General features: G+C 32.9%; 1 protein-coding gene across 1 annotated transcript in view; it reads right to left on the bottom strand.

Moving 5' to 3' along the window:
- Nucleotides 1-6,542: 6,542 nt before the first annotated feature.
- The window catches only part of LOC108904577 (mesotocin receptor-like), a 181,622-nt gene continuing 164,758 nt past the window's right edge, over nucleotides 6,543-23,406 (bottom strand). The window contains exon 5 of the mRNA XM_018707191.1: nucleotides 6,543-6,843. Within this exon, the coding sequence (XP_018562707.1) occupies nucleotides 6,689-6,843 (155 nt within the window). The 3' untranslated portion in view covers nucleotides 6,543-6,688. The remainder of the gene's footprint in view (nucleotides 6,844-23,406) is intronic.

The raw sequence follows: 23,406 nt of genomic DNA, 5'->3' as shown, positions 1-23,406 counted from the left end.
TTAGTCATTTAGTCAGACAGGAAGATAGACAAAATTACCGACAGAAAGCCAGGATGTCAGGTTGATGGACATAGAGAAAATACAGGCGGACGATAAATACAGACTAACAAGTGAAGAAACAGGTGTGCAGGTGAAAAGGCAGACAGATAAAGAGACAAAAGTAGGCAGGTGAGCATTCGTAAAAAATTTATCAAATTTTTTCGTCTCCTTTCTATAAGGTGATAAGGTCAATCGTCATCGGATTCAGACTCAGACTCAAAAAACCTATGTATGAATTTATTCAGATTTTTTCAACCACCTTTCTTAGTTTCTAAGTTAGTTCTAAAATAGAATATTTACTTATTTTTCACTGGATTTTCTAATTGAATAAGTCGAGGTTTCACGTCACAAAACATGTAAAAGTTGTAACTTAGGTGTGTCTTATTTAATTTTTTGAATTACTTACAAAATCCTCCAACCTCTTCATCATCTGAACATTTATTTAATTAAAACAATAAAAAATAATTATTAAAAGATATATTTATTCATAGAATTCTTAATTTTACAGTAAAATATTTAAAAACCATTAGGCAACGTTATATACGATTAATATATATTTTACATATAATATGATAACGAAAAATACCTTGAAAAGACTATTTTAGAGTACTTATCTGCTAGGGTGTTTATAAAAAAATTATATACAGGTACAAGTAGCGAACTAGAAGTCAAAATCATATCTTGTGTAAAGCCAGTTTTAATGTAGGCTACACTTATTATTATTCTGCCTTATTCACAAATCTGAGATAAGAAAATATGGAAAAATATAAACTTCGTTGAACCTGAGGTCATCACTTATAAGTAAATTGAAGATTCCATCTCAAATCTTGGGACGTAACGACATAATAGGTATAGTTATTTATATTAATAATTCATTCATATCCTTTTGCAAGAATAAAAATAAATTTTAAATTTACACACATACACTTCCCTTATCCTACGACATCCCACATCACCTACACTATAAGGCCCATCTCTTATCTCACAGATAAAACTAATGCAGGTACACTAAAAAAGAGACCACTTTTTTTGTTTTGTGTACCTGTATAATTTATCAAAAATACATTTGTTTACTTACATTACATACATATGGAGCATACCCTAAACTTGAATTAAATAAATTCTAAACTCTTCCATTTGGAAATGTTTATAGCAAATATAGATACTAGATATATCAAATAAATGTTGATTCAAAATAATTGTTTATGTACTCACAGTCTTCTCAATAAGACATCACGCTCGCAAGGAATATGGATGGGTGATATGTCACCATTTTACTTTTATATTTTACGCCAACTAATATGAATTCTCAATGAATATCTTTTTTTATCAAAACCACAGCCTTCCTTATTTCAATAATCATGCAACATGCTGTTTTAAACCATCTTTAGGTACCATCTTTTAGTATTGTGTACTTAAACCGGATCCAGTTAACGCGGTCACTTGTATAATATTTGCAGTAGGGTCGAATGGTTGAAAAATATGAACATGTATATGGATTTGTCAGTGTACAAATTATTTTTAAATGTAATTAAGTCCATTATCGTGTGAATGGTGTATATCGATACATTCGAAAGTATGTCTTCACTTGCCATACCGTTTGGGCTATTCCACAGGTGAATATTCGGTATGTGATGGTTTTCTCAAGGAACAGTACATAAAAACGAATGCATGAACACCATTATCAATATTTTAAGCAAATTCCACCGTGTATTGCTGTCTGCATTTGTAAAAAAAATGATAAGTGTACATAAGCGGTTGACATGGGGTAAGTATAGAGATCGTGGGAAGAACGTTCGGGAGTATACGTAACGTACTCATATGTTTGGCGAATGACTGCATCATTTGAAGCTGATTTTAATATTTAATACATAGAATTTTTAAAACAGGTGTCTAACTGAAACAGCTTATGAAAAATATAACTTAAAAAAAATGCACTAACAAAGACATATTTTATATTAAATAGCTCCAAAATGGCTGATCAGATCCAAGAGGAACTCGGTGCATATCTTTAGATTATCGATTATTATAATCTCATGGAACAACAATTTTCGGCACTCACAATGTCTGAGGGGAAGAGGTCGAGAATATTTTATTTTAAGAAATTGCTTGTGGTTTTTTCGGTAGTATTTTTGTATGAATAAAGGAGAAGACAAAAAAGTAGTCTTGTTCAATTTCGATAATTTGAAGTCAAAAAATAATATATTTTTATTTCAGTTTAGCTGATAAGATTTAAGTCACACCACTAGAGATAGACTGGTTTTGCAATTAATGGGCCTCAACAGTAGCGTCATAGATGTAACAACCGCAAACGATCCAGTTGCTTACTTATTGCTTCCAGATGATTCCTTCAATTCACTGAACACTTCATCTAGTGGCCACTGCTACTAACTGCATAAGATCTACGAAGAGGCCAAAATATGGAAGAAAGTGATCTATATTGTAGGCACTATGAAAGCCTGACCAATTATGAGAACGAAAGCAAAATTTTAACTGAGGATATTGCAGGAAACAACTTCTCTTTGGTCTATATGCCCTCACTAGCATTGGACTGCACTAGCAACATCATTAAATACAGCTAAAGTCATCCGCCTGTCCAGTTATTTTCAATGTCTTAACTCAAGATAGTGAGAGTGATAGTGATAGATACACGAAACGTAGCAGAGATGGTGTCTGGTGGATGGATTGGCCAAAGATGCCAGCTGTTTAGATGTCGTAGGGTATAATTCAATGCTGACAAATAGCTCGCAGAGTAGTTGTTTCCTGCAGTATCATCAGTTTTAATTTTAGAAATATGAATCCTACAAATACTTATTGTTAATTTTATTGACAACGATACCGAGAATCTTCTTCACGTGTTTTAAGATGCTCTTTCAGAAAACTGCATTGTTTACGCCACAAACAATTTATTTAAGATAAAAATCCCTCTCTGCATTTTCGCCACTCAAATGCTGAAAAATTTGTTCTCTTATAAGATCATTACAACCATGTAAAGATCTAAAACACTTCGGAGATAACTAAAAAATGTGTTTCTGGTCTTAAATGTTTTCTTGACCTGACTTCTATCTCCAGTTTGGCACCATATTCTAAAACTCTTCATACAATATAATTTAAAGGTAATGTATTATCTGAAACACTTGAGCGTCGATAATTTGTTATTTTAAAGTTAAAAATGTCGTGACATTCCGAACAATATATCGGCATAAATAATATATGCATTTGAACGTGCAGAATTATTTGGTTTTCAATAGCACAGTGCATTGTAACAATGAATGAATTGTATAAGTAAAAATAACGTAAATATGACTATTATGCCTGGTATGAGACGTAATAGATAATTTACTGTAGTTACTAAGGCGGCGGTTACATTGGATACAAATCCACACGAAAATCCGCCGGTATGTAATTTGAAGTTAAAACAAATGCTTGTGTATACGATTAAACAGTTACTTTGATTATACTTTAAAAATAACGCCGAGTAACTGTTGTATTGGTAGGAATAATTAAGAATTCGTATAATTCTGTCCAAAGAGATTCTTCGTATGAATTAGCATCTAACCGCCGCTTGGGTTAAAAAAATAGTCCAATTACAGCTTTTGAAATTTTGAAAATATTTTTCTTGATAAAACTATTAAAATATAGTATATGGTGTTCCAACGTAACTTATCTTTATACCTATAGATCCTGCTAGATGGAGTTGTTTGCGAAAATGCTTAGTTCCTTTCCAAACAATTCTAAAGCTCTTAATAAAATTTGGCATACTTGTGCACCGACGTCACTTGTTGACATAATAACTAGAGTAATTGCTCTTACAAAAATTGGTTTATGTTTCGCTCTTTGTTCCTAAAGGCTATACAAATTTTATTTACTTGATAATAAAAACGAAATAACTAGTTACGGAAATTTCGAATTTCTTGAGAATTGTTAAAAATAGTCAAGTTTAAAAAAAACTAGGTATAAGAATTATGAAACAATGCAATAAATACATCAAGTTTGAATTTGATTGTCTTCATTTGTAGAGCATCAGACTAGATGAATGTGAAATGAATACAACTCATTTTGTATTGAAGATGGTTACATTTCCAACAAATAATTTTTGTGAAAGACCATGTAATTACAAATATTTTAACTTTTATTTCCTTCTTATTATCAAATAAATGAAATTTTCCTTTTAAAATTTCAGGACCTTTGTCCTGTTAAAATGAGCGCCTATTTGAAATGTCTGGAGACAAGAAAAATAAGCATGTCCGTATTTTTCCTAGTTTTGAAAATGCAATTATCTATAGACACGGACAAAGTGTTGTACAGTTATTTGAAAAAAACTAAAATTTTTCGTCAACCTACGGCCGGCGCGCTGATGGTCAGCGAATTGATGATCAGCCTTTGTTTCTCCTCAAGTGAGCCACTGATGAGCAGTGGCAGAATTGACTTCGGCAGAAAGATATTTATGCTTTTAAAGCTGTTACTAAATTTAACGCCCAACTTGTCTAGGCTTGCAAAAAATTCACCTTCATACGTAAGCAGAGTCGATTTTGGGTGTGTGAAAACGTATTTGATAGTAAACACTTAAAGCAATGTCAAGCCAGTAAGAGATATGTCCGTAGATACGAAATTATACGTTAGTTATTTAAAAACACGTCAGAAATCATCTCTATTTCAAAATTGTTAACATGTAACAAAAATATACGATAAAACTGTTTAACATAACCCTACAAAAAGTGTTATGAAACTTTTCTTGAAACAGTTACTTATTTTTAATGAAATGTTTATTGTTTATGTTGATAGACCAAGTCAATGCCGTAAAAGATTCGATATTATTCGAGTTTAATCGGCATTACCTTCTATTAGATGAATAGAAGTATACATATTACGACGCAACTTTACGTCGCGTCAAACGTAAATTGAAACGTACGAAAAATCATAACTGCGCGCGCATTAGTACGTTCATGTTTACGTCAGTGACAATGCTTTAAGTATTTAGTTGTGTCCGAATTGTATATGTAATATTTTGACAGTAAAATCCTATGCGATACGCTTGCACTTCTTCAAACAAAATATTTTCGAGAATATTTAAGGTTACATTCAAGGTTAGTCTCTGCATACGTAAAATGTTTTATGAAACATGACTCATACCCTACGTAAACATGAAAAATACATGTTTTACCTGTTATAAAGGGTGTCCCAAAAGTAAAGCAGGATTTGAAGTGTGCGTCATTTTCATTCCGAAGAGTAGGCAGCATTATGCAGTCATATGTTGTAGTAAACACGTTACACGTTACGGTTACACAAAATGGAACGTTATACGACGGATGAGCGAGTGAAGATTGTGAAAATTCATTACAAGTACGGAGAGTGTGTAACTGAGACTGTGCGCAAATTATGTGGAATTTTCGGTAGAAGGAACGCCCCGAATTAAACAACTGTGGATTTTAACAAAAAAATCTACATATGCATTCATTGAATACTCAGCTAACCCAGGAACTGAAAGCAGACGACCATTTAATGCGCCCCACATTCGTTGCTTGAATATTAGAGAATCAACAAATGGACGGTGATTTTGCTAGAAAATCATCTTTACGACGAGGCACATTTCCATCTTAATGGGTGTGAACAAGAAAAATTGTCGAATTTGGGAAACAATCCTCGGGTCATTCAAGAACGACCACTGAATATCCAAATAGTGACAGTGTGGTTTGATTTTTTTGCTGGTGGGGTGATTGAAACGTTCTTTTTTGAAAACGAGGCTTGAAACGCAGTCTCTCAATGGGGAACGATATCGAGAGATGCTATTGAACGTTTCGTGGCTTCATTTAGATGGTATGGATTTAGATCACATGTGGTTCCAGCAAGATGGTATCATCTGCCATATACCTAGCACATGAACCAATCCATTTGTTACGGCAGAAATTTAATGGACGATTCATCTCACGTAACAGTGTAGCAACTTGGCCACCAACTTTTTGCTGTAGGGATTTGTAAAGTCCAAAGTTTATTCTGCTCAAATGAATACTATTCGTGAATTAAAGACAGCAATTCAGAGTTATCAACGAAATTCAGCCGCAGATATGCAAAAGCGTGATAAAGAATTTTCTTAACAGAAGTCGAATATGCCAAATGAGTCGCGGGAGACATCTTCCTCTTTCATGTTTATTGACAATGTCTCCCTTTTAAAACATGTAGAAACTTTGTCAATTTTTTAATTAATATTTTTTTTTACTTCATATAAAATCCTGCGTTTCTTTTAGGTCTCTATATCACGATCAACTTAAAACATCTAATATCAATAGCCCGTCCACACTACCATGATCCAGTCGATGCACTGACCATGAGCAGAACCTGACCTATTTTTTATCAAATATACCTAAATTATACATTCATCACTTCCTATACCGTCTATCTACGATGACAATCATTTTTATTCAACAAGAAGTAGCAAAAATAAACTCTGTTAAGGATAACCACTTTCACTTAAAATCGTTATGCTATATTTTGACTTCTAATTGACCTATCTTACAGTCTAAATCACAGATTCGTTAATCTCTACATCGGTGAACTCGGTAGTAAGCTCGCTGAGCTCCACCAGTGAGGACCCGGATATGTCGTCGTTTTCGGCCTCAGGGCGGTAACAGTACCCACCCTTCTCCAAATTTCAGGTGGCCGTCACGACCCAACGCTGGTTATTATACTGGGTTACGTGGGGGCGGGCAGAGATGCGGTTGGGGTATTTGGAGCTTCGTGACCATCGGGAGAAGGGCCGCAGCGAGGTAGTTTGGACGTCGCCGGAGGAGTTGCTGGGGCTGTTACCTGAAAAAAGAGTGAATCTGTAATAATGAAGTTTCTTATTTTTCCTTAATTGACACACAAGCCAACCCATGCCACCCTATGTATTGGGAACCGCAGAAATGAATCTGTCATGGGAAAAGCTTCTTCACCTAAACCTAAAAAGTCGCCAAAACTGCATTTAGTCGGTTTCTTTTTGGGGCTAATCCTGGAAACCAGTCGACGCATGATACTCGTGAGATTCATTACATATTTTGTAGATTCAATCCGCTCTAAAAATCAGTTAAATCAAACCCAACCCACGAATTTTCAGCACGAAGATAGCAAAATCCAGACAAGTAATAAATTGTAAAAAATCTAAAATCCTAACTCACAGTCACTACAGAGTACTTATCTAGTACCGCAGGCATACGAAGACAATATTAGTCCAGCAATCTTGCATACCTTGAACACCCCAAAACCCTAAAGTAAGCTACAACTTTATATTTTCTCTCATATTATGACCCTGCAAAGAAGGATGTTGCAGTTTTAAAACTACATCTAAAACCTGTAGTAATCTTGAGTTATTCTTTTTCCTTTCGTATCTCTTTCAGAAAACATAACATTTCAAACATAAAGCTGTTGCAGATTTTGGAGCTTCTGAGAGTAAGCAGTTTCTGATACACATTAAGAACTGCAGGGTTACAGGGACGTCCTCATTGCTGAGTTTTGGCAGCTTTTTTTTAGGTTTTGTGGATGGATTCTGACAATTCAAAAAACAAAAACTCGAGAGTTGTGGAGCATTTCTCATGACATATTGGGCATGAGTCCTATTTGTGTGTGTATTTATGTTTTTATACAGGGTGTTTATTTGGTGTTTTGCCACATATGAACAAAATAAAAATAATAATAAAATAAACCCTTACGGCAAAAGGTCAATCAAGGATTATCTTATGAAAATGAAAAAAAGAAAGCAACCAAATAAAAAATTCGAAATAGACATCACAATATTAGTAGGTATAGTTCAATGTTATAGCAAACACAATTTACCAGTTGGCTTGATTTATTTAACAACTATTAAATTAGTAACAGAATATTCTTAAATTAGTTTGGTTACTTATTGTAATTAATTGTTAGATATTTTAATATAATTTTTTGATTGAGGTACTATGTTCCACTTATAATTTACTTTTTTTTCTACAACATTAGCAAAAAATACTGAGGGAGGAAAATAGCATTTTAACCTCATCTAAACTGCAGTAGGTATACTGATTATTATCAGTTGAATTTAAGACTTTTGTTATAACATTCTTATAGCTCGGATACTTTAAGGTATAGGCATTAAGAGAAATCATATATCATGTAACGCAATATTTAGTAATGAATCAAATTAATAAATGATATATTCTTGTTTCTGTAAAATATATCTCTTCAGGATCATCAATTTGCTCGATGGCTAATTCTTAAAGAGCATGTGTATTTGTTCTATCTATCTATTTATAGGCATTATCAATCTTAATATCTTAAAGTAAGTAAAAAATATATAATTAAAGCTCTTAAAGCTTTTAGAAATGTGTTGACTTTTGATTGGAGGCAAGTTGGTTCAACTCGTAAAATATATTTAATTCAGTTGCAAATTTATCAAAATAAATGAAGTTTAATTGTACTGGAAGATCTCTAGGCATGATGACAGATTTTGAAAAATTGTTCTATGATGTTCGGAAGTATTTATTATTTCCTAAAAATATCTGTCTGTAGAAAATAACAGGTTTAGTAGAAAAATATTGATATTAATTTTAAGTCTAAACTCACGCAAAAACGGTCGTCGGTGTCATGGCGTCTACGTGACGTCACAGCTGTGTTTGTCAACAGTAAACATAAGGTGCTAACATTTTGTGTTGCAAGATTCATTGGTTAAATAAAAATTCAAAGTTACCATAATAGTATATGCATTTTATTTACCCCCAAATTGTACTTTGGACAACAATGGATATACATTATCTTTCCATGGAAGAGACTAAAACATTAAGAAAATTTGATACGTAGTTGTCATCAAATGTAACATTAATTATTTATACTCTTTTATTTGTATTGTAGTTGGAATCAGCTACACCGAAATAACCCTTTTGAAGCGCTGTTAAATACATTTGTAGCAACCATCTGCACATAAAACTTCTGGGTCGGTTTTCCTTTTTCCATATAATTTGTAAAAGTCTTCATATTTGTGGTACATTTAATTTCAATAGTAGGTACTGTCTTCAAAGATTCCGTCAGGCGATCTTGCTGTAGTGGGATAGTTTTTGCAAAGCATTATACCACATTTTTTAAATTTTTTCCCCAAACTGGTAGTTTTCCTCACTTCATCCTCCAACATTCTATCGCGTTTCGTGGCCGATGCGTCTGGGATATTTCCTCCCATTATTAACTTGATCAGAGTTGTATCATTCGTTTTGCACTGACTAAATTCAAACGCTCATGAGACCGTCACTCTGACATATCTTACCTTATGCCAAAAACAGCTTTGATGTTGGTCTCGTCTTTTCTTCAACTTTCATGTCGTCTTCATCAATCAATACGAGTTTTTCAAAAGTGTGTCGCAGGACTGTTCTATGATTTCAGCACCAATTTATGCATGGATAAAATTTTGATCACAAACATAGTCTTTTTGATATTTTATTATTATTATTCGCAGTTGTTGAGCTTTTCTTTTCTTCTTTTAGAAGCTATTCAAGTACCTAACGTTTCCTGATTATGGTTTTAGTAACACAAACCTAAGCAACTGATAGTTGGGAAATAAAAAATATTTAAACGAAGATAAATACTGCGGTATATTGTCGATATTGTCGAAATACAAATGACACAAAATGACATTTACATAGATGTGACGTAATTTGCTCTGATTGGCGTTCAACCTATCATGGCGGTTAGCTGTATTTTGTAGTTTTATTTTAACAAAAATATAATCAATCTCGCTCATAAAATAAAAATAAATACGTATTTTCCATGAATCATATTTCATTAGATAAATACATAATTTTAGTGAATCTTGGTTACTGTCATCATGCCTATGGCTGTCAGTAACTAATGACAGTAGTAAAAAATATGTCCTCTGTGTTTTTCGAATTCATTAAACTTTAATTGAAATATTTTTTAAAATGATGACAGTACACGAAAAGGAGTTGAATTTAATAATACCTGTGGAAGTTTAATTGAGTCATTTAGTTATATTTTTAAAGAGCAATTTACAAAAACAAGACAATTTACCTATGTAGAGGCGTTATTATTATATCCATTATTCGTGTTCCTTTCTATACACCTTCTGCTGTAATTTCATGAACCATAAAGATAATATTTCGTAATGCAAAACATAAGTTTAATGGAACAAATACAGCTCTATTAATATTCCTATACAGTACACGTATCGTATTCATGATAATGAGGGCTGCTATTATAAATAAATACGATACCAAGGTAGCTATGAGAAGTTCTCTACATATAGGGTGTCAGAAGATTGCCTACCATTAATTTAACAGATTAAGATAACAGGTAAAAAGATGCTAAACTCAACTGTAGAGTAAAAAATATAAAAATCAGTAATATTTTGCCTATAGACAAAAGTGTTGACGAGAACAAGGAACAAGAAAACTTTAGAAGGAAAAGAAGGGTTATTTGATTTATTTTTCGTTATCCGATTGAAGTTTAAGGCGTTATTCTTTAAATCATTGTTGCCGAAAGCGCAGGTTCGAATCCCATAACCGAACGAATTAGATCAACAATTGGCTTGGGCCAGAGTAAGGAATTGATAACAGTCGGGGTTTGACTATCCTCCTAAATAATGAAGTTTTCCAGGATCCGTTCATTCTTGCAATTTAGGTTTTAGTAATATCACTCACTTCTAGGTGCTACAACGGCCAACTGAATCATATAATGCTACTGCTGGGTCACTCGCCAAACATTCGTCAAACACAAACGCCAAATAATTGCAGATTATAGCGTCAAGTTGTATCATACATACAATGTACAGAAGTTAAGTATGAGCAAATATCTCCCAAAATTTTCCTAAATGTTTTACACACGACATATATAATTACCAATTATCCTCATGTCAACCGCTGATTTAAAGTGTTAATTGTGGTGTTCATACTTTCGGATATATTCATTACACAGCCCTACAAAAAAATGTCTGCATCGGACTAGACCACTAAATCCTTACGTTTTCGAGGTCGCCGATTCTGAATCCGGGGTCTGTTTGACCTTATCAGGTCAGGTTAAAGGTTATTTCAAGATCAAACCGAGAAGCGAATCATTCTACACATATCCTTTCGGAGCAGTTGTCATCGTTTCCAGTATCCTTCATGGTAGCAGGATTGTAAAGGCTCTATTAGGACCATCATAGAAATGAGGCTTTTACTTAGATGATTGATGATTTTGATTTTTACTTAGATGTTTGATGATCATGTGAAGGCTCGTGAATGTTGAGTCTTTCGCTCCATTAGATGAGCGAGTCAAAAATTGTTTTGTAAGACAAACCAACAAATAGATATAAGTAGCTTTCAAATAACATTGACCCTGATGTATGATCAACTGGAATATTCTCACTAAACCCTATTTAGAAGTTACTCAGTTTAACCTCAAAATGACATTGATCTTGACCTGGTAGAGACAAAAGGAACCCTAATTTGGACACAGCGGCCTGAAGAATCATTTAATTACTTTGGTTGCCTCCGCTATAGTGGATATTTCTCAGTATGACCTTCGAATGACTTTGAACCTGACCTAGCAAGGCCAAACAGACCTCGGATTCGAACTCAGCATTCTCGAAAATATAAGGATATAATGGTCTAGTCCGATGCACAGATTTTTTGACCTTGAAATGACCTTTAACCTAACTTGACAAGGTCAAATGGACCTCGGATTTGGACTCGGCATTCTCGAAAATATAAGGATATAATGGTCTAGTCCGAAGCACAGATTTTTTTTTGTGGAGCTGTGTTAACTTTAATGTATTCTTATTTACCATTTCTTGAGCGAGCAATATAATATTCACTTGTTGAATAGTACAAGCGGTATGCCATTTGTAAAGCTATGGCGAGTATTTAGTAAGTGAGCACATACTTTCGACTGCTTCGATATGCAGCGTTCACACGATACGGAATTTGTTTACATTTAGCAGATAACGAGATCCTTTGAAACCGGTTTATATGTCTTTAGATCATATAATATGTTAACAAATAAATAAAAATAATACTGTACAAAGGTTACTTATTCTGTTTCACTACATTCGAAATTTTCCTCATTCTTACATTGGGTTTCGTGGCTCGCCTCCTCAATTTAATAGTGTTTTTATCTTCGCAGTGAACAGAAAAAACAAATCATAATTTTTTTTAGGCTATCCATATAGTCCAGGCGGTATCTGTTTTAAAAAGGGTATACTGGGTAAAACGCATATGATCGGAGATTTTTGCTTTAACGGCTTCTAAACAACATTATAAATCATAATTTTTCTATGCAAATAAAAAAAAACGTGGGCTTAATTGTTATTGCAAAAAAGTATAAAAAAATAGCAAAAAAATTCATTTTTTTCTTGGATTTCTCGTCGACAACTTAGCAACTATTCATTTTAGACAAAAATGGAAGAGGAAAAAAAGTTTTGTAATTAAATTTTGATCAAGATAGAGTTAGTTGCAATTCGAAAAAATAATTATTGTTATTGCAAAAATCGGAAAAATCATTTAAAAAATTGCAAAAAATGCTAGTTTATTTGTCAATTTTTTTCAGACACTTGAATAATACCTAGGATCTTCATACTTTTCCCAATTAAACTTCTTAGTGCATAGAATCATCACACCAAATTTCATCCAATTCGGTTCGATAGTTTTTACATAATAATTGTTTAAATTTTTTTTTTTTTTTTAAATTAAAAAATTTTCAAAATCAAATTTCTAAAAATCTAAAGCCTTTGAATACTTGAAAATTTCACCACAAAAAGAAGAGCTCTCAAGCTTTAAAATGCTTTTTGAAAAATTCAAATCGGACGATTAGGTGAGCCGTGGTGATTGTTTAAACATTTTCGCAATTTTCACGCTTATAAACAATTGCAATAATTTAATATTTTTTTTAAATTTTTTTTTATTTTAAAATATGGTTTGAAAGTACTCGGAAAGACGAGTATTTAAAAAAAAACCTGATGATCCGCCCATTATTTTCGGAGTTATAGCCCGTTAAAGTTAACCCTTATTTACAGCAAAACTATAAGGGTATAAGGGCTGTTTTTTGAACTAATAGGTTTGTCATTCCGAGTACTTTCCAGATATAAATTTTCAAAATTTGCAATCACGGGCGTCCCATTTAAAATGTCACTCAAAGATATTCAAGACCGCGTGAAATCAGTGGTAGGGGGAGCAAACACACATCTACTCCGATCTGAATTCTCGAGTTCAAAACTGCGACGCTCGGAAAAATTTCACTTATCTCAGCTTCTAATGGACCAATTTCGATGATTTTTTTTTAAATCGATGTCTCGCTACTTAAAAAATTCAATTATCATATTTTCAACTACCTTTTATTATTAATTATTGGACTTTTGACATGCCGATAAACAGTTACTTTAAAAAATGATTAATTTATTATGTTTATTTATTTACTATTTTAATGTTCACGACCAAAATTTTTGCATGTTGCACCAGGTAATACTAGTAAGTTTAAAGTAATTATAAAATTGTTTAATCAATAATTATTTAAATAAACAACTGAAAATTGGTATTAATTTTTAGTTGTACAATAAATTTCTAAGAATCTTTCAAAAAAAATAAATTTTAATTTTTTCGTTTACTCTTAAAATATTTATCTAAAAATTATTTTTTATTTATATAAAAAAGTATAAGAATCTTTTGGATACTTCAATAAACAGTACACACTTTTCATGATTTTGCAAATTTTAAACTATTTATTTAAATTTTTATTTACATTTAATCTAATATAATTCTTTTACTAGTTGGTGATTTTTCACATGCCTCATCAGTATTATCGCAATCTATTTCGTCGTCGATTTCCTCCTGCAACTGCAAAATATCATTTTCTAACAACTCTGAAATCTGATTGTCGAGTTCTCTTGCACTTTCTTCTGACATTCTTCTTCAAAATCGATTTTGAACTCGGCTGCTTTCACTGTTTTGTAAGCATTTTTACACATTTGCCCTTGGCAATGGGTGTAATACTTCTTCAAAATCGATTGAAAAAAACATTAAATTATTGCAATTATTTATAAGCGTGAAAATTGCGAAAGTGTTTAAACAATCACCACGGCTCACCTAAGCGTCCGATTTGAATTTTTCAAAAACAATTTTAAAGCATGAGAGCTCTTCTTTTTGTTGTGAAACTTTCAAGTATTCAAAGGCTTTAGATTTTTAGAAATTTGATTTTGAAAATTTTTTAATTAAAAAAAAATAAAAAATTTAAACAATTATTATGTAAAAATTATCTCACCGAACTGGATGAAATTTGGTGTGATGATTCTATGCACTAAGAAGTTTAATTGGGAAAAGTATGAAGATCCTAGGTATTATTCAAGTGTCTGAAAAAAATTGACAAATAAACTAGCATTTTTGCAATTTTTTAAATGATTTTTCCGATTTTTGCAATAACTATAATTATTTTTTCGAATTGCAACTAACTCTATCTTGATCAAAATTTAATTACAAAACTTTTTTTCCTTTTCCATTTTTGTCTAAAATTAATAGTTGCTAAGTTGTCGACGAGAAATCCAAGAAAAAAATGATTTTTTTTGCTATTTTTTTATACTTTTTTTGCAATAACAAATAAGCCTACGTTTTTTTTATTTGCATAGAAATATTATGATTTCTGATGTTGTTTAGAAGCCGTTAAAGCAAAAATCTCCGATCATATGCGTTTTACCCAACCCGAAACAGATACCGCCTGGACTAATACTTATTTTATATCCTGAGACCTAAATGTACTTCAAAAATAATAATTAATCTCTCAGTCTTTCCTAGCAATCCAAAATGTTATTCATGATTTGTACGGTGTAATATTTCTGCATTAACTCATACAAAATGCAGGGTGTTTGTTTCCTCCACAAAATTTGCATTGTCAGTAGACAAGTTCGGTATGTTTAAGCACTTTTAGTATTGTTAGTAGTTCAAAAGATCATAAATCCGTAGTAGTGCCACTTTCAAACCTAACGTCATCTATATTTGAAAAATGTTAAACTTGGTCATATTACTTTGCACGTCTACTCTTTACTACGTACTTCCAATAGTCACACTTCATTTGTATGCTTCTCAAAATAATATAAAATAAACTCCTAACACCCTATATTTACTTGACACTGCCAAACACTTCAATAGAGAGGATACGTGTCAGTGAACCTTTTATGTTTTTCCATTCAAAAGTTTTGGTGTTAATGATTCAACAAACCTCACAGGAATGTCTTTTGTTTAGACAAGTTCCAAACAAATTAGGTTAGTCTCTGATACGATGTCGGAAGTCGGAGAAATATTCGGTTGACAGGAAATGAAGAATAATTAGCTGTCGTTCAAAACCTTGAGTTTATTGGAGAAATTATCGTAAACTGATTGTCCCCAAGTCTCCTGAATAAAATCTTTCGTGAATTAGTGGTGATATTATTTATTTCATTAAACGTTTCAAGATAATTAGTATTAATAGAAATCTCGATGAAATTTGAGGCGAAATTAAAATGTTTCGGCTATTATTTGCTAACTAAAACCGCATATTACACCAAATAGTATATTATGTAACAAGCCAGCCGTATGACGCTAATAAAACCTCACCTAACATTTGCTACAATTTTATAGCCATAAAAGTGCCTTTAGTTTATTTGATGTATTTAAAATAATATAATTACACCAAAACCGCATATCATATATTACCAAAAAAAAAAAATTTTTGATAAAATCAAAAATACTTCATTTAACTTGTAATAAGCTTACTATTAGATATTATCATACAGCCTCTTCCACCTAAGAGGCATTCTTCTGTAACTCTGTAACTGTAAAATTTATAAATAAATGGTTTTAATAAAAGTTGTCTGGAACATGTGGGCCATAATGAAAATATCTTTAGCTTTACAGGGTGTTCCATTTCGTGTGGGCGCTACATAACTTTGTTATTTTTAATAGAAATCCCTGTATATTATTGCGTTTTTTAATTCCTTGGTTTATATTAGGTTAGGAGTTTATTACATGGTGTTTAAAACTTACCGTTTTCGAGATAATCTGTGGTTTTTGAAAAAATCACGATTTCACCTCTCTAAATGATGCTAGATAACGTCTAAACCGAGTTAGAAACCTGCAGTTTTCACAGTTCGTTTTGGCATAATTTATTCTATTGTAACAAAAGCCGGGACGCGCAGTCATTTATTTATTAGTGCTCGGAACGGAAAGTAAGATATTTCAGTCATCATAAATTATCGGAGGGTTAATGGTTTTCAAGAGTAGTCCTTCGGAGAAAATTACCAATATTCAACAAGTTCACTCAAACCGTCGGGGCCATGTGTTAAGCGTCTGGGAGGCGCCGCGCCGCGTAGAACCCCATCTTTTGAATAACGCGCGAAACCGCGAAAAGAGCGTGGAGATTCCAAATTAGAATTAAATTATATTGTAAAATGCGAAAAGAAAGTATACCTAAGCAGCTGTTTTTTTTTTAACGGATTTTTCCTAGCTATAAGAGTAGATTAAATGAGATCGACTAATCTGTCCCGCAATTGCTACGCGGAGTCATAGGGGAAGGTTAGGGTTACTAGTAAGTCATATAATTATTCTTATATAAATGTAAAGTCAAGCCATAGATAATTATTAACCTAATTATTAAAGCATGCTGACAATCAGGGTTCTCGCCAATAAGATGAGAACCGAAACTTCTGGACCCACGAAATGGGCGTGGTCAAAGCGAATTGTGGAATTTAGGAAAGATCTCGAAAAGGTCAGTTCGTTCTTAAGTTTCACATTGAGCAGACTAATTATTAACTTTAAGTCTCGGGCTAATTAATTAATTTTGATAGTTTTTCTAAATTTTGTATAAAGCGCGCATTCCCTGAATTTCGGTACGCTGTCGCGATTGAATCAATTCATTAATAATGTCGTCGAGCCGTTGTGTTTTTATTTTGTTTGTTTGTTTGTTTGTTTATTGTTAATAAAACCCTTCCTGGAAGTTTTGTGTTTCCTTTGTTTCTCCAACTTCAGTGCTACCCTGTTATAGCCAGCCACTGGATTACATCCCACGTAAGCAATGAAATGGTAAGTGCTTGGAATTCATTTTCTGGACATACAACATTTCTAAGTTCCCACGTGTTAATTAAAGTATAACGATAACTAAATAAACTCACTTTCGAGAAATAAGTAGTCACTCTTTCGAGCATTAAATAGATAATTAATTAAAAGTAGATAATTAAAGAAATAACCCCTCAGGTTACACTATCTTGTCATCTATGAGTGTCCGTTTTTCAGACTCGGAAATACTGACACCTACATTTAATAATCTTACGAATTGAAAAACTTTTTTTTTTTTCAAATGGAATGACCCATCTTAATTGTCATGGGTGAATGCAAAATTGAATGCCCTTTCGACTGATAAAAAGTTGTCCATATTTATCTCTAACAGTTATCCAGAAAAATCAGGTTCTTTTCTAAAGTCCGAAAAAGTAGCTATGTAGCAGTGTCAAGTAGGCCTTGCAATTGTATTAGTACAACAACGTCGATACATAGGATTTTACTAAAGCACAGCACATCACGTCCTTATCGCATCCAATTACACTAAGAGTTACTAAAAGTAGACTTTCAGTGGAGACTGGAATTTTGTCAGAGGGCACTTGAGAAGTTAAATGAATATGATGATTTTTTTAAACGGGTCATGTTCTCTGATGAGGCTACTTTTTATAAAAACGGTTTTATTAATAGTCATAATTGCCATTATTATGACACAGTAAATCCTCACCAATTCCGGACAACTCATAGCCGACGATGGTATTTGAACGTGTGGGAAGCAATTTTAGGAACCCATGTCATTGAACCAGCATCTAACTGGAGCAGTTTATTTAAACTTTTTAACAAACACTCTAGAAGATTTGTTGGGCGACATTCCTTTAGCTACACTTCGAAGAATGTGTATGCAACATGATGATCTCACAATACCGCTGCCGTTCGTCAGTTTTTACACGAAATTTTTCCCAACAGATGGATTGGGCGCGGGAGATCAGTGAGTTGGCCTTCAAGGTGTCCAGATATGATAAGTTGAGTCTTCTTTTTATGGGGATTTATAAAAAGCAAAGTTTACGTTACATCACTAACTATCGCGGAAGATATGTGGCAGTAGCATTTCAAGAAATTACACCAGACACCAGCAATGTTGAATAGTCTTTTAAAATCCGAATTTGTTTGTGTATTAATCAAAATGGAGGACACTTCGGAGCAATTGGTGTAAATCAGCAGTATAAGTATTGTTCTCCTTGCTGTGTTCCGAGTTTCAGTTTGTGTCGTTTTGCGTTTTGTTTTAGTTGTTGTTAGTAGTTTACTTTTTTTTGTCAGGCTGAGGTTTTTGCTATTTTGATGGTGGCAAGCAAGGAAGAGGTAAGGAATTGTGCAGAGGAGAAGATTTTTATCTGCTCCGACAGTCAGGCCGCGCTCAGAGCGGTTAGCTCTCCGAGGACTAGGTCTGCCCTCGTCCAAGAATGTGGAGATGCTCTACAGTCATTGGCCAGACGAAAAGAAGTAGAGTTGGTTTTGGTTCCATGCCATAGGGGCATCCCTGGTAACGAGAGGGCGGATCAATTAGCTCGTCTTGGGTCCAGTGGACCTGGACAGGGACCTCAACCAATCTTAGGTATCACACGAGGCAGCATTAATGGGGCCCTCAATGAGTGGGCCTATCAAACTTTAGGTCAGGATTGGAGGAGAAATAGAGGATGCAGGCAGGCCCATAGTTTTATACATGGACCTAGCAAATCCAAGACAAGTTGGCTGCTGAGCCTCAGTCGAATAGCCCTAAACCAAATGGTGGGGGTTCTGACAGGCCACTGCAGAATTAGGAGGCATTTAAGCTTAATAGGAATTGAGGACCCTCTATGCCCGAAATGTGGCGAAGGGGAGGACACCCCTGTCCACCTTCTGGGACAGTGTGCAGCCTTTGGAAGAATAAGACATAAAGTCTTTGGTGCTGAAGAGCTGCAAGGGGTTGAGGTGAGAGACCTTCCATGGACCAAAATCTTGGCGTTCATTAGGGCGTCGGGTAGGTTCGAGGAGGGTCAGAGGCAGAGAGTGGTTAGGTGATGAGACGGCGGGGTATACAAAAAGGGCCCACTCGTGGCCTAATTGCCAGGCTGAGGCCGCCCCTTTACTACTACTTTGTTTGTCAAACCACTGTTTAAACATGCCAGTAAATATAGACACTGTCAGTCCCAGACCTGATAAAATGTGAAAGAAAAGTGGTTTAGTAAGGTCTTCTTGACGCTGTTAGATAGCTACTTTTTCGGACATTAGAAAACAATCTGATTTTTCTGGAAAGCTGTTAAAGAGAAGTATGGACAACCTTATATCAGTCGAAAGGGCACTCAATTTTGTATTCACTCATGACAATTAATATGGGTCATTCCATTTGAAAAAAAACAAGTTTTTCAACTCGTAAGATGTAGGTCTTAATATTTCCGAGTCTGAATAACGTACACGTTTTGCTCACAGATGAGAAGATAGGGTAATTTATGCCAAAACGAACTGTGAAAACTGCAGGTTTCTAACTCTTACAGTCTAGACTAATTTAGAGAGCTGAAATTGTAATTTTTTTTCAAAAACAACTGATTATCTGGAAAACGGTAAGTTTCAAACGCCATGTACATTTAATAAACTCCATGTTCCATTTAGAATAACAAAATTATGTAGCGCTCACGCGAAATGGAACACCCTGTAAAGCTAAAAATATTTTCTTTACGTGGCCCACATGATTCCAGGCAACTTTTATGAATACTGTTTTTTTATAAATTTTACTGTTGAATAGTTACAGAAGAATCACTCTTAGGTGAAGTACTTCTAAAATTTGCGGAGGTCATGCTATGACTTGTTCGTTACCATAACAACGGGTAATTAGTGGCTTTTGTGCATCAAACAGTCGTAAGCGGTGATTTTATATGAATATTTCTGAAACGCAACGTTTTGAAGGCACTAAAACAGTTCAAATTGAAGAAGAAATTGAAAATTCTGTCCCTAAAAATACGAATTACCTTAAATATGGTAGTTGAAAATATAAATCGATAAAAAGTACTTCCCTTTTTTCGTTTCTTTTTTAAACAAGTAACATTTTGTAAATAATTCAGTTTATTTTTTTAATAAAGAAAGTGATATTTTCATTTTTATGCTACACTTCTCAAGCAGCAAACACTTGTCTGGAATGCTTGTCTCCAGTTTAATTGATTTTTTTCTTTAAAGTAGTTTTAGCAGTAGAAAGTGTTAAATATTCTATATCATGAGTTATCTATCCCCTACACTAATTTATCACAAGCTCGATGTATCAGATAACCCATATGAAAGGTCCAGAAAGTGTCATTTAAAGAAACATCCTCTAGAGTAATTACTTTTAATATTCTTCTAGAGGTTGAATTGATTTTACAATGTATTATAACTGCCGTCCTTAGTAAAAAGGCGGTAAGTGACAAAATACAGTTACTGAGAAAAATGCACAAAACTTTAGTGGCTTAGATTGCATTTTTTCTGCACTTGACGCTTTTCTACTACTTAGCGTTTGAGTTTGCTGCTGCAGTTTAGAAGCATTTGCTTTTTACAGGGTTATTCACATAACATTCTACTTCCTTACCTTTTCATTTCTATCTAAAAAAAATTGTAAAAAATGTATGGACAGGATTTAAGAAATTTTCTTGCGATTTTAAAATACATACAAAATTAGTAGAACGTTGCATAAATATGCATTGGTTCAGTGGCAATCTTGACTTTATCCAATGTGGAGGGTTAGCAAATAAACCAAAATATTCTGCTAGTTGTTAATGCTGGATGTTCCACCAAAAGAAAAGTGCAATTTTGGATTATATCTTGGACGTGTCATTCAGTTGATTTCTAATTTATTTCTGTTAAATCACAAGAAAATGTTTTAAAACTTTGATATTTCAATTTGTTTTTTTGGACAAGGCTATAAATATAAGGAGGTAAAACGCTATGACAATAACGTAAATGGAAAAATCTGGCGGTATATTATTTTTAAATTTTGTGTATGTACTAAGACAAATTGTCTCAACCATGTAAATATCTTCAAAAGCCGCCTTATTTCTTAAAAATTGCACTTACCCCCTTTTTACTATTTAAAATGATGACGTAGTGTACTTACCGCTTTTTGTTTTTTGAAAATTACAATTTTAATTTTTTTGGTCATTATACTGACATTTATAGGTTCAAAAAACACAAATCAGTCAAATAAGCCTAAAATATAAAAATCGAAAAAAATTTACTTACCGCCTTTTTATTAAGGACGGCAGTATAGACTTATATCACGTACATAAATAGCTCATTCTCATCTAATTTTGTTATCGTTTGCTTGTCTGTCAAGGTAAACGTGATGCAAACTGCTGCAGGTATAATTAAGTAGTTAAATGCATTAAAACTTTACTCGTTACGTATAGATAATTATTAAGCATTTCATGCAATAAGAAAAGCAAATTTAATACCTTTACAGGGTGAGTCAGTTTTTTTTGGTAGGATTTTAATAGTTGATAGAGATTCATTTTTTAATAAGAAAAGTTCCTATAAACGTAGGTCTTAGAACGCTTCGTTTGTGAGATATAGGGTGTTGAAAACAAACTTTTTTTAAGAATTTTTCTTAATATCTCTAAAAGTCCAACATATATTGAACTGAAATTTGGTATTAATAACATATTAGTTATGGTGAATAAAATAAATATATTTTTTCACCCACCAGTGACGTGCCTGAGGTGGGTTACTGCCCCCTTTAAAAAAATAATTCGTACGCCCCTGAATTTTTCTGGAAAATAACATAATTTCTAAATTTTTTAATCAATTCTGAACAAAACAGAACTCTCAATTTTTTATAAAATGAACGGTTTTTGGTTAAATTCATTTGGCATGAAACTGTTCCAACGATATTGGTACCTAATACATTTGTGAACTAATAAGAAAAATATAATGTGCACTGAAAATCAACAAAAACGATTGAATGAATACAGTTGATAGAGAATCATTTTTTAATACGAAAAGTTCCTATAAACATCTTAAAACGCTTCATTTGTGAGATATAGGGTGTAGAAAACAAACATTTCAAGAATTTTTCTTAATATCTCTAAAAGACCAACAGATATTAAACTGAAATTTGACATGAAAAAACAAACACAGAACTTAAAAAAAGAACTAATTGACACACACGTTACACAATGTTTGCGTTCTTATGTCAACGTTGTGACATTTAATCGTTTTTGTTGATATTCAGGGTACATCATATTTTTCTTATTACAAATGTATTACCAGTATCGTTGGAACAGTTTCATGCCAAATGAATTTAACCAAAAACCGTTCATTTTATAAAAAATTGAAAGAGAGCTGTTTTGTTCAGAATTGATTAAAAAATTTAGAAATTATGTTATTTTCCAGAAAAATCCACGGGCGTACGAATTATTTTTTTAAAGGGGGCAGTAACCCACCTCAGGCACGTCACTGGTGTGTGAAATGGATAACAGATATATTTGTTTTATTCACCATAACTAATGTGTTATTAATACCAAATTTCAGTTCAATATATGTTGGTCTTTTAGATATTAAGAAAAATTCTTAAAAAAAAAATTGTTTTTAACACCCTATATCTCACAAACGAAGCGTTCTAAGACCTACGTTTATAGGAACTTTTCTTATAAAAAATGATTCTCTATCAACTGTTAAAATCCTACTACAAAAAACTGACTCACCCTGTACAATGCGACCCTATTTTGAACGACAACCGATTAAAAGTATGGATTTGACTTGAAAAAATGAACAAAAAAAATATTGAAACACTCTTTTGTCATATATTTTTTTTATGGTAAAAATAATTTTCGATATGTTTGCTGTATCATTTTATTTATTTCTGTTTTCACCATTACAGATTACTTCTCTGTAAATATTAATGATTTTCATAAATGTATAACGTCCTAGCAGTCTAAATATTATTGTATTATAAATAAATTAACTTTGTATTTTGAAACTGCTTTTGGCGATTATTGTTTGTAATATTATAATATAAATCCATGTTTTAATTAATATATCATTAATATATATTACTGAATATGTGTAATACATGGATATGTAATAGTATAATATTATTTTATTTATATCGTATTCTAGATTTTAATTTAATATTAAATTATACAGACATTAACCTATATGTATTGAAGTATATAAATTTTTTATGTGTACGTCATTTAATCAAACCATGTAAATATTACCACTGACATGGCTCTTTCCTGAATCTAAGTAGGTTATACATGGTCGCCAATGAAAACGAAACAGCCATTTTCAGGAACTGCGTCAAGATTGTAGAAAAACGCTGAGACCCGTCAATTTTAGATTAAAGGGGGACACTCTTTGCAAG

Source organism: Anoplophora glabripennis, unplaced genomic scaffold, assembly GCF_000390285.2.
Source record: "Anoplophora glabripennis isolate ALB-LARVAE unplaced genomic scaffold, Agla_2.0 scaffold8, whole genome shotgun sequence".
NCBI classification, from domain to species: Eukaryota; Metazoa; Arthropoda; class Insecta; order Coleoptera; family Cerambycidae; genus Anoplophora; species Anoplophora glabripennis.
Note: the sequence above shows the minus strand (reverse complement) of the source record. Positions and strands in the feature narration are given on the sequence as shown.